We start from the raw sequence: 12451 nt of genomic DNA, 5'->3' as shown, positions 1-12451 counted from the left end.
TGGGGTGGTGATATGCACTTTCACACTCTTTACCACACTTCCATTCCTAAGCCTCAACTACCCAGGCGGTATATACAGGAAATAGCACCAGAAATTCTTCATTTCGCAGGTGAAGGCATGGCTGATGAAAGAAAATTAAACAAAATCAATTGCTTAACTTCATAGGTTTGGGACATTAGAGAACTAAAAATACAGGTTCACTTGCATCTGGGCCAATGAGGCACATACTTAGAAATGCATACACATTTTGAAAATGCAGAGTAAATATTTGTAAAACTAACAAATTGGGGGCCTCGTGTTATTCATAGCATTGACCTGATCCTTCTGTTCAGGGACACCTGCTCGGTGCTTGGTATTTTTTATGACTGCAGAATTTGTACACAACTGCAGGACATTCTGCATTTATTACTGGCATGTCTACTGATAAAATTCCACAGATCCTTATGTTGTGAATCAGATTCTGGAAATTCCATGCATTGATGCACTCCTTTCCACTCATCTTGTGACCCAAGCTTAAATAGTTGTTTTCTCCTGCTGTGGCACCTGCGTGGTTCAAAAGGGCCAAGTCAGAATTTTGAATTGCAGATAGACAGCCCAGAAAACATACGTCCCTTGGATACAGCCCAGGCCTTCCTTCATCAAAAGTGCTAGAAAGCCAACTAGTTTCTTTACTTTGTGAATGATTGATAGCAAAGGCAGAGAGACCGGGCGAAGCGAAATTACAGGCAGAAAGGCAGATTTTTTTAATGTTGCGCATTGTGAAACCTACACCCTCGAACTTTCAATCAAACATAAAACATTATTAAACCTGCTGCCAGTTCCTTACCATTTCTTTTAAAGTTACAATATAATTTCTGAATGCTTAATAAAATATGCAATGATGCAGCGACTGCTTCTGCTGTTTCAGGGACTCGAATTGCTGGGGCACTTGACTTGTGAGTTTTGAAATGAGATTTTTATTGATGTTTTGTAATTGAATTATACAAAGGATTGATGTATGTTGTTAATGAAATGACCCAAGAACATGTCTGCCTATCCTTCTAAATTTAGCACACATATCTTTGGAACTCGAAAAGTATAAAACATTGTGATGTATGTCATTCCATTATAAAAAAAAATGTGTACCTAAAAAATGAAGGCATTTGTTCATGACAAAATAGAATAAACGGGCAGCTCGAGGGGAGCCGCCCGTAAGTTTCTACAGTATACATATACCCCAGTTCAGAGATCTGGTCCAAAATCCATGTTTTTTTTTTTTTTGCTCACATGCCATTCCAGTTTGAACCCAGCCATATGCAAATCAGTCTTGACCCTGTGCCCCATGGGTACAGTCCAGCCGAACTGCCAAGCCAAGTCCTCCCTGGACTGGAAACAAGCATCCAAGGACAGGTTTTGGGCTTTCAGCCCTCATCAGCCTGGATAGCTTGATTCCAGTGCCATGGAACTCACGTCTGAGCATACCCGTCCCACTCGCTCAGAGACCTGTCTCTGCCTCCAGCATGCCTAGTCTGAAACCTGTGGGGGCCGGGGGGCCGTACATCGTTTCGTTTATGCTTTTTGTCACAGGGTTGACCACAGAAGAATGCACTATTATTTTACCTGTGCAGGTTTTATCTGCATTCTCCACCACTTGGAAAGTCTTGTCCTGAATCTTGACCCTTTTTCATGAATTTTTACTTGCACTGTACTTCAGTTTCAAGAGCCATTTGGCCCAGCTGCCGCAGCGCACTGGTAAGTTTGGTGTCCTGGGCGGTATACACCTGTTACAACGCATTTTTTACTCCGCACTACCATTACAACGCGACTTTTACAACGCATACCATTACAACGCATTGCGCTGGGGGGCGCTCTAGGATATGGAATAAGTATAATTTACTATCCAACACCTTCCCTAGGGTCCACGGGGACTGGAGTTAGAATAGTAAATTATACTTACCACTATCCAGCACCTCAAAGCGCTATGCGTTGTAATGGTATGCGTTGTAATGGTCGCGTTGTAATGGTAGGTAGTTGTAATGGTATGCGTTGTAACATCATACATCCGTCCTGGGCACCTGGTGAGTATCCTAACTCTTTACTTGTGTTCTTTTGCAGAGCATCACTGGGAAGAATCTGCTGTTGCAAGAGACAGAATTGGGTCAGCTGCCGCAGCGCACTGGTAAGTTTGGGGTTGTAGGTACCTCGGGGAATTTCTTATTTGTTTATTTTGGTTTGGGGCTATTGCTGTTTTCTCTGTGGGGAAAGGAACTGCAGTTTCAAGACTCATTGGCCCAGCTGCCGCAGCGCACTGGTAAGTTTGGGGTTGTGGGCACCAGGTGAGTTTCCTAACTCTTTACTTGGTTTCTTTTGCAGAGCATCGCTGGGAAGGATCTGCTGTTTCAAGAGCCAGAATTGGGTCAGCTGCCGCAGCGCACTGGTAAGTTTGGGGTTGTGGGCACCTCAGGGGAATTTCTTATTTGTTTATTTTGGTTTGGGGCAATTGCTGTTTTTTCTGTGGGGGAAAGGACTGCAGTTTCAAGACTCATTGGCCCAGCTGCCGCAGCGCACTGGTAAGTTTGGGGTTGTAGGCACCTGATGAGTTTCCTAACTCTTTACTTGGTTTCTTTTGCAGAGCATCACTGTGAAGGATCTGCTGTTGCAAGAGCCAGAATTGGGTCAGCTGTCGAAGCGCACTGGTAAGTTTGGGGTTGTGGGCACCTCAGGGGAATTTCATCGTTGTTTATTTTGGGGCAATTCTTTCACTTTCTTTGCACGTGGCTGACCGGGCACGTTTTGGTCCAATTTGCACCACCCATGTAACCGTTGGCATGTTACATTTTAAATTTTCGGGCACTTACTTGGAGCTTTTCAACAATTGCTATGGCTTTTTCCCCCTGCGCTTTTCACACTGTCTGTTTGCTCAACACCGTTCGGGGACTGGCATTTACCATTGCAGTTATGGCCCAACACGTTTGTCACTTTACTTGTGCTTCAGGGTTGCATGCATTTCTTATCGTTGAGCACCAGCGCTTTCTGAACTTTCCTTTCAACAATTGCCTTTCCCCCCTTTGAGGTGCCTTTAGTAATACCAACTATCTTTGTAGGTGAGTTAACTGACTGCGCCACAACCGGGAGATCTTCTGTTTTACAAGGGAGCAACAAGCCACCACAAGAAAAGCAGAATGGAGAAGTTTCTGCAGCTTGCAAAGGGTGTGAAGCACAGATCACATCTGCCCACCCCGATAACCGCAGCAGACTGGGCCAGAGACTACAGCAATGTGATGCACGCTGATGGTGGGGTGCTGTTTTGCAGTATGTGCAATGTGGCGGTGGACCACATCCGGAAACACACTGTGGATATGCATGTGCGGTCCCAAAAACATTTGAAGCGCTGTTCAGATGATCCTGACCTTCAATCTTCGCCGAAACGTACACGGCAGATGACAGTGAACTCGCTATTCACCAAGAGTACAGCTGCCGGTGCCGCAAACCACAAAATGATAACTGAGTGGGTTAACGTCTGCACCGCGTTGAACATTCCGCTCAGCAAAACCGACCACCCTGTGTTGCGCAAGTTCCTGCACGAGCGAGTACGGAATGGTGGAGCGATACCTGGGAGTCATTAGCTGCAAGAGCGGTATCTCCCAGAGAGATATACAAGTGCCAAGAACGAGCTGAAAGAGCTATTGAAAGATCAGAAGATCAGCGTTATCTTTGACGAAACACCAGATGTCGAAGGGCGGTGTGTTTTGAATGTGCTAGTTGCAGCAGTCTCTCCGCAGGGTGCCCGTCAGATCCATACCTACCTGATGGACACAGTCTTCCTATCCCAGTGCAACCATGGGACTGTAGCGCAAGCTGTTGTAAAGGTGCTCACGGAGTACAGCATAGACTTCCAAAACGTTGTTTCCTTCAACACTGACAACGCGGCATACATGCTCAAGGCATTCAACACAGTGTTGAGGAATCTGCACCCAAACTCCATCCACATCACCTGCTTGGCACACATAATGAATCTTGTTGGAGAGTCATTTAGGAAGCCTTTTGTGGAGCTAAATGCTTTCCTGCTGTACTTCTCCCGCATCTTTTACATGGCCGGCAGCAGAAAGAGAAGGTACCTGCACCATCTTGCAGAGAACCATGGGATGAAGACACAGGTGGCACCTGATCCTTGCTGTACCCCCTGGAATTCTTGGTTTGCCGCTGTCCAGTACCACTGCAAGCACTTTGAGGCCTATGCTGGGTTTGTGGAATCAGAGATGCAACTCAGCAAGTCTCCCCCAGACTACCTTGAAAATCTACAGAAGATTTTTAACACCGACCAAATGGAGTGCATAAAAGTCCAATTGGACATTGTGGCAGAAAAATGCCAAAGCATTTTAAACCTGATGGAGTTGTTCCAGAGCCAGACACCATTGACCATGAAGGTATACGATTATTTGGAGGACCTCCACATGAACCTAACCAACAATTCAGTCCTCACTGTGGAGTCACTAGAGCCCTTTCTACAGACCACTGCAGGGGCAAAATTAAGTCTGGCACAGAAAAAAAAAATAACAGCCCAGCTTAATGAAGCTTTTGAACATTCATTGGAAAAGGTGGCCAAATACATGGGGGAGGCCCAGCCAGGCATACAATTCTTAAAACAAGTGCGCATTTTTAACCCTGCGCGGCTCTGCATCCTGCCTAATGACAAGAGTGCCTATTCAGCCATCCCTGGTTTCAGCGAAGTTCCCGATCAGGAGCTTCGCCTGTACTTTGAAAATGTAGGGCCAGAAGCAGTGCAGGCGTCTGTTTCTGGACTTATTGACACCGACCTCTTTTGGCGTGGGCTGGCTGACCGCATTCCAGCTCTTTCCCAACTTGCAGCTGTGTACAAAGACTGTGTAACAAGCTCTGCAGATGCTGAAAGGAGCAACAGCATATACAAAATTATTCTCTCTTCCAGACGACGGTCCCTTTCAGAGCCGCTATATCCTGGGGGGTCTGTATAAGGATATGTTTAATGTTGTAATGATTAACACGTTCAAAGCGTGATTGTATTTTGACACACAAAATTTCTCCTTTCCTTTTGGTGGGTGATCTTTTACATATCACTTATTACCCCTAGGTCCCTGCGTCCTCGACACCTTCATAACAAAGTGAGATATTCTATCTCACTAACAGAAAAAAAGACGAAGGAATGCTGGACCTATCCTCCCCCTCCCGCCGGGAGTACATAAGCGTACAGGTCCCAGCATTCCCTCTGTTCTTTTTTTCTGTCATTCTGACAGGATGTTTGACGTGTTAGGAGCGTGGGCGCTCCTGCGAAGGATTTACTTCTGGAGGGCTCTGTTTCCTCCGGTGGATGCCTCTCCCTCCCTGCCGGGCTTGGGGGGAGTGGCGCGGGCTGGTCTGGATGCTTCCTCATGCCACGCATTGGTGTTTGTCCTGCGTGGGCTCAGCGTTTGCCCGATGGCCGCCCCTCCTGGTCTGCCAGGCTTACTGGGGGGCGCGGCCTCCTTCGTGCCTCCGGATTGGCTTGCTGCTGTGACGCCTTCCGTTTTTGACGATGCCTGCCTTCCGTCCTGGACTGAGTTAGGCGCTTCTATCCCGGCGGTGTTCTGTGCATTTAAAACCCGGGTGGATGGGTGAGTACCACGTAGCAGTTTTGTGCGATTTTGTGGTACTTACTGTGTTGCTGTTGTGCTGTTGCTTTGTGTGCCTTCTTCGTGATGGGGAAAAGTTCCAGGAAGAGGCATCACAGGGAGAGGTCTTCTTTCCCCTCTTCTAGTGATTCTCATTCTCCGTCTCCTGCCCGGTCCAGGCGCGGTGGTGGGGGTGAGGATGCACGCTTGAAGCGTTTGATAAGGGAGACCCTTTCTGAGATGGGTGATGATGGGGCCTGCCGCAAAGGGATGGCTCCGGTGTCGTCTATGTCTTCTGGCGATGAGTCTGCCTGGGCTGGGGACGCAGAACTGAAGGGGAAGTACAGTGATAAAGACGCTCTACCTGGCATCTTGAAGCATGTTAAGGAGAACATGGGGTTCCAGGATGAAGCTGTTCCCAGTACCTCTAGGAGTCCTTTGTTGCGACAATTTCAGAGTACGGCCACGGTTGATGTCCCGGTGCATCCCTTCATTAAAGATGTCCTGAAGAGGGAGTGGGCTGATCCGGATCGCATTTTGGTTCCTCGGTTTATGGCTCGCCTTTATCCTCTGCAGGAGATGGCTACTGAACTCCTGGATTCGATCCCTATTGACTCCTTTGTGGCTAGTTTGGTGGGTCACACTTCGTTGGCTGAGGATGCCGTGCTGAAGGATCCTGTGGATAAAAAGGCGGATGTTGCTCTCAGGAAGGTTTATTCTGGTTCCCACCTGGCCTTGAGGGCCGGTGTTTATGGGACTTATGTTTCACAGTCTCTGCTGTCTGACATTAAGTTTCTCTATCAATCGATGGATGATGCCACTGACTGTTCCAGTCTTCTTGAACACATTGACCGTCAGGTGGAGCTTCTGTCGGATGTCTCTTTTGATGTGGTACGTGCGGCTGCACTGTCCGGTGGGGCTTGTGTGGCGACGCGTTCCAGCCTTGTCCTCAAGGACTGGAAAACTGACTCTGCTCAGAAGGCTTGTGCTTTGCGTTTGCCCTTACAGGGTTATATGCTGTTTGGGGGGGAGTTGGTGTCCAAATTACATAAGCTGTTTAAGGAGAAGAAACACTCTTCTTCTTTTAAGGGTTCTTCTGCTGCTCCTGCCCCTTCTAGGCCTAAGCCTTTCTTTCGTCCTTCCTTTCGTAGGAAGTTTGGGAAGGGCCAAGGGAGGTTTGCCTGTGGCCGGGCTCAGATCGTAAGGCTAGGTCCCCTCCTCCTGCTAAGCCACGTTCCTGACTCTTTGGCTGTGGTTCCTGGGTTGTTGGTAGGAGGGCGGCTGCGCTTCTTCCTGGATGCCTGGGTTCAGTCATGGGCCGACGAATGGGTGTTGGATGTCCTTCGGGTGGGTTATGTGGTGGAGTTCTCTGTTCCCCCTCCGGATTCCGGCATTCGCCCGACTCCCTGAATGGGTGCCATTCAGGAGGTTCCTCCTTTAGAGGTGGGATCAGGCTTCTATTCCCTCATCTCTCTGGTGCCCAAGGTTACAGGGGGTTTCCGCCTGGTTTTGGATTTGAAGGTGATGAACCGGTGGGTGGTACAGGTGCCCTTTCGTATGGAGACTTTGCAAAGGGTTATTCCTTTGGTGCTTCCGGGTCACTTCATGTGTACCCTGGATCTTCAGGATGCGTATTACCATGTCCCTGTGCATCCTCGCTCCCGTCGCTTCCTGAGGTTTTGTGTTCAGGGGTGTCACTATCAATTCCGGGTTTTGCCCTTCGGTCTTCGGTCTGCCCGAGGGTCTTTACGAAGGAAGTGGCTCCCTTTGGTCGCCTGACTTCATCTCCAAGGGTTGATGGTGTATCCCTACCTAGATGACTGGTTGGTCCATGCTCCCTCTCGGGTCCTGTTGTTGGAGGCCAGGGAGTTGGTGTGTTCTGCATTGCGTGGACACAGGTTTCTGATCAACTTGTCCAAGTGTCAGCTGACTCCGTCTCTGGACCTGGTGTTCATTGTGGCTCGCTTCCGTATGGATCTCAACGGTGTGTTCCTGCCCGCTCCTCGGATTGTGACCTTGGTGTCCCTTTCTCTGCGTTTCTGGGCGGGGGATTCCTTTCTGGTGCGCCTCTGGTTGTGTCTTATGGGTCTGATGGCGGCGACTGTCTTTACGGTGGCCTGGGCGCGTTTTCACCCTGCGCCCCCTGTGGGGGTACTTTCTGTCTCACTGGAACCTGTTGTACCGAAATTTGGAGATTCTTCTGCCAGTGTCTCCTGTGGTCCTCCCGGTTCTTCTTTGGAGGTCGGTGCGGGTCCATCTGTCTCAGGGTCTACCTTTGTAGCCATCTACTTCACTGGTCTTGATGATGGATGCCAGCTCCTTGGGTTGGGGGGCGACCTTGGGGTCCCAGTCCCTTCAGGGTCATTGGTCCGTCCTGGAAAGTTGCAGGTATTCTAACTGGAGGGAGTTGACGGCTGTGTCCCGTGCTGTGATGGGGTTTCAGAGACCGTTTCTCGTCAGGAATGTTCTGATGCGGTCGGACAATTTGGTGATGGTGGCCTATCTCAATCATCAAGGCGGGGCCCGTTTGGCATCTCTGAACGCGGTGGTAATTCCCCTGTTCTGTTGGGCGGAGGGTCATCTGCTGTCTCTGACTGCGATTCATATTCGGGGTGTGGACAACTGTGTGGCGGATGTCCTGAGTCGTTGCTTTCCGGGTACTCTGGAGTTATCTCTCACCCAGGTTGCGTTTCGGCTTGTGTGCAGGAAGTTTGGCCGTCCCTTTCTGGACCTCTTTGCCTCCCGCCACAATGCACAGCTTCCCCGCTTCTGCTCCCGGTTTCTGCAGGAGATTTGTTGGGGGGTGGATGCCCTGTCGGTTCCTTGGCCATCCCGCCTGCTGTATGCCTTTCCTCCTCTGGCGCTGATTCCCCAGTTTCTGTCCCGCCTCAGTCTGGAAGATCGGGAGGCGGTTGTGGTCCTTCTCTTTTGGCCTCGGAGGTCGTAGTTTCCGACGGTTCGTCTTTTGGCGGTGCAGGGCCCTTGGTTTCTCCCCCAGTCCCCATCTCCCCTGAGGTCCTCTCCGTCCCTGTCTCTTCTCCGGTTGCGGCTGTCAGTGTGGAGGTTGAAAGGCAGGGGTGGCGGAGGCCTGGTTTCCCGGAACATTTAGCGGTGGCCCTTCAGGGTTCGCGTAGGCCTTCTACCCTCAGGTCTTATGATCGTCATTGGGGTAATTTCAGCCGTTGGTGTTCGGCTTTGGACCTTTCCCCTTTGCACTGTTCTTTGCAGGCTTTGTTTCAGTATTTGTGGGAAGGTTTCGAGAAAGGTTGGGCTGTATCCACTTTGCGTGCTCAGTGGGCGACTGTTCGGGCGTTTCGTTCCCCTTGGGGTAACCTTTCGGATGGTGAGGACATGGTTTCTTGTCTGCTCCGCAGCTTTTCTCTTTCTTTTCCCGTATCCCACCCTTCTTTTCCCCTGTGGGATTTTCCCTGGGTCCTTCGGGCTTTGGTTGGGCCTCCTTTTGAGCCCTTGTCGGAGGAGGACTTGAAGTTTGTTACTTTCAAGGTTGTCTTTCTGGTGGCCATCACCTCTGCCCGTCGTCTTGGCGAGTTGGGGGCTTTGATGGCGCGTGAGCCTTTCTTGTCCTTTTCGGAGGGTGGGGTGGTGCTTCGCCTTGATTCATCCTTTGTACCAAAGTTTGCTTTTCAGTTTCACAGGTGCCAAGAGTTGGTGTTGCCTGAGTTGGGTTCTGTTCTGGATTCCCCGGGTGGTCCCTGTTGGTCTTTGTTGGATATGTGCCGGGCTTTGCGCATTTATCTTGAGCGCACGGTGGCCTTTCGTGTGTCTGATTCCTTTTTTGTCTCCTTTGGGGCTGCTTCCCGTGGGTGTAGGGCTTCCTCTGTGTCTATCAGCCGTTGGCTGAAGCAGGTCATTTCCTTGGCCTACTCTCTTTCTGGGTCCCCTCCTCCGGTGGGTGTTCAGGGTCGTTCTACGCGGGGGGTGGCGGCCTCGTGGGCTGGGGTCCGGGGTGTTCCGCTCTCTGAGATTTGTAGGGCGGCCACTTGGGCTTCTTCCAATACTTTCATCAAGCATTACTCCGGGTCTCGTAGTGCTCGACACCTTCATGGATCCCTCCTTCCCGATCTGCCGGCCTTCATAATTGGCTTGTTATTTCAGAGGGAATGCTGGGACCTGTACGCTTATGTACTCCCGGCGGGAGGGGGAGGGTAGGTCCAGCATTCCTTCGTCTTTTTTTTCTGTCAGTGAGATCGAATATCTCACTTTGTTATGAAGGTGTCGAGGACTACGGGCCCGGAATAATGAAGATTACTGGTAAGTAATAGGACATTTCACATATTCATAGGCCAATGTCTGGTGTGCTTAATATTAGACTATTTGCATGGAGGAAAAGGATAGGAGAGGCCGATCTTCCTATGTGTGGTGTTCTCGGTCTGACTATGGAAACTCCACACTTGTAATCGTACTATTAAAATGCAGTTTTACAAATACTGAAAATACATAAAGTTACACAAACACGTATGTTTATCTTTGTGAAGCAGGCCCTTAGTCTCCAAGCAAAGAAGTTTCCACACAAAGGATTATGTGGAGCTGTAGAAGAGGTCACACATGGAATTGAGTCAACAGTGGCGGCAATAGTATATCAATAGCGGCCTCACTTCAACCACTTTTACTCATTTTTATTTTATTATGCCAGAGACTAACCCCCAGATTCATCATTGTCCTCTTTTGCGAGTCCTTAATAGCGATTATTAAGGAATCGCTATTAAAGACTCGCAAAACTGGATGCATGTAGAAATCGCAATTAATTTTGCGATTTCTACTGCTTCCTTATTTGCGATTCGCTAATTGCTAATCGCAAATAAGGAATGGCTGTCCCATTCATTCCTATGGGCCTCAAGGCCCATAGGAATGAATGGGGAGTAAAATCCTTATTTGCGATTAGCAATCAGCGAATCGCAAATAAGGATGCGATTTCAAGGGTGCCGGGTTGGACACCCTGTAGCACCCCTGAAATGCATATGTACACAGGTGTTGCGCACACACATGTCCAAAGGACATGTGTGTGTGTGTAACATACAACTTAGAAAAATGCACTAAAGTGCATTATTGTAAGTATTCGCTATTTACCACGAAGTTACACTTCGCGGTAAATAGCGGCCCCATATTGCGAAATCGCAATTTTTAAAAGGTTCATGAATAGCATTTAAGGGATCTCTGATTGAGATTCCTTAAATGCGATTCTTCGCAATTTAGCGAGTTCTGTAATTTCGATTTTTGCATTTGGGATGATGAATCCCAAATGCAAAAATTGCGCTTGCAAAGGACCGGATTCTCAGAATCTGGCCCTTTGCGAGCCGATTTTACTTTGATGAATCTGGCCGCTAGCCTCCTCTGGCACGTTCCTGCATACGATGCCATGTCGCTCGTCATCCAGGCAAGATACATTTTAGGCTCAATTTATTTTAGGGGTAGGTTTTGGTCAACATTTTTTCTTCTCCTGAAGAATTTGTTATTCATAAATTAAACATTTTTTACTATCTCATCCATCAAATTAATCAACAAATGTTCTACCTTTTGGATTACAGAGCTAACAGGATTAAATTAAAACTAGGTTAATGTATTTCTACTTTTTTATTACTTTTGTTACAATAACTCATTTTACGTTTAAATTATTGAACCGGCTAATGTTTGTTCTATATTTGACTGTGCCGTGCAATCAGTGTGCGTCTGCTTGACCTCTCAAGGTCAGCTGTGTGCATGTTAGCAAAGCCCACTAGAAAGCTACTGCAGGAGGGAATTTTACTATCAACATATGTGCTATCAATGTATAAGTTCCAAATGAGTTCTGGTTTGGCTCTCATTCACAGGAGTTCTGGTTTGCCTCTCATTGAGGTTAAACAAGACCATTGGAATATGATAACAACATCAACAGCATATGATGGCCTCACAAATACGTATATATGTTTGCAAACTCAGCTGCAACTATTTACATTTATTCTAAAATATACCCCCAGATTCATCATGCTCCTCTTTTGCGAGTCCTTAATAGCGATTATTAAGGAATCGCTATTAAAGACTCGCAAAACGGGATGCATGTAGAAATCGCAAAATTTATAGCGATTTCTACATCTTCCTTATTTGCGATTCGCTAATTGCTAATCGCAAATAAGGATTGCCCATAGGAATGAATGGGGAGTCAATCCTTATTCGCAATTAGGGAATCGCAAATAAGGAAGCGGTTTCAAGGGTGCCAGGGTGTCCAAAGGACATCCTGTAGCACCCCTGAAATGGTGGTTAACACTGGTGTTGTGCACACACATGTCCAAAGGACATGTGTGTGTGTAACATACAACTTCGAAAAATGCTATGTTTTCGCTATTTACCACAAAGTCAGACTTCGCGGTAAATAGAGGCCAAAAATTGCGAATTTGCAATTCTAAAATTGTTCATTAATTGCATTTAAGGAATCTCAAATAGAGATTCCTTAAATGCAATTCTTCGCAATTTAGCGATTTCAGATTTTGCGAATATTGCATTTGGGATGATGAATCCTAAATGCAATAAAAGCGCTCGCAAAGGGCCAGATTCTCAGAATCTGGCCCTTTGCGAGCCGATTTTACCTTCATGAATCTGGCTGATAATCCCTCTAGCAACATTTATTTTAAGATGCCATTTATACGTTATAAAGATCATAACTATACGTAGATACACACTTTGCAGTAAATGTAAATCTAGCCCTGCAGTGGTTGTAATATTATTTTGCCCAGTCTCAGCCACCTTGACCCTATTTAGCATTTCTTATATTTCTGCAGCTTGAAAGGGAAAGCACTCCCTGTTGGTTACATAAAAGTCTGTTGTCACATTAGCAGCATGGCTTATAGCCA

The 12451-nt window shown here is 47.7% G+C and overlaps 1 protein-coding gene across 1 annotated transcript; it reads left to right on the top strand.

The window, feature by feature from the left end:
- The first annotated feature begins 3161 nt into the window (after positions 1 to 3161).
- LOC147683748 (CGG triplet repeat-binding protein 1-like) lies at positions 3162 to 3605 on the top strand. The gene has a single exon (XM_086942574.1). It carries the CDS (start codon positions 3162 to 3164, stop codon positions 3603 to 3605), a length of 444 nt encoding a protein of 147 aa, XP_086798700.1.
- The last annotated feature ends 8846 nt before the right edge of the window (positions 3606 to 12451 follow it).

This window comes from Lissotriton vulgaris, chromosome 11 (genome assembly GCF_964263255.1).
Source record: "Lissotriton vulgaris chromosome 11, aLisVul1.2, whole genome shotgun sequence".
In the NCBI taxonomy this organism is placed as follows: domain Eukaryota; kingdom Metazoa; phylum Chordata; class Amphibia; order Caudata; family Salamandridae; genus Lissotriton; species Lissotriton vulgaris.
Note: the sequence above shows the minus strand (reverse complement) of the source record. Positions and strands in the feature narration are given on the sequence as shown.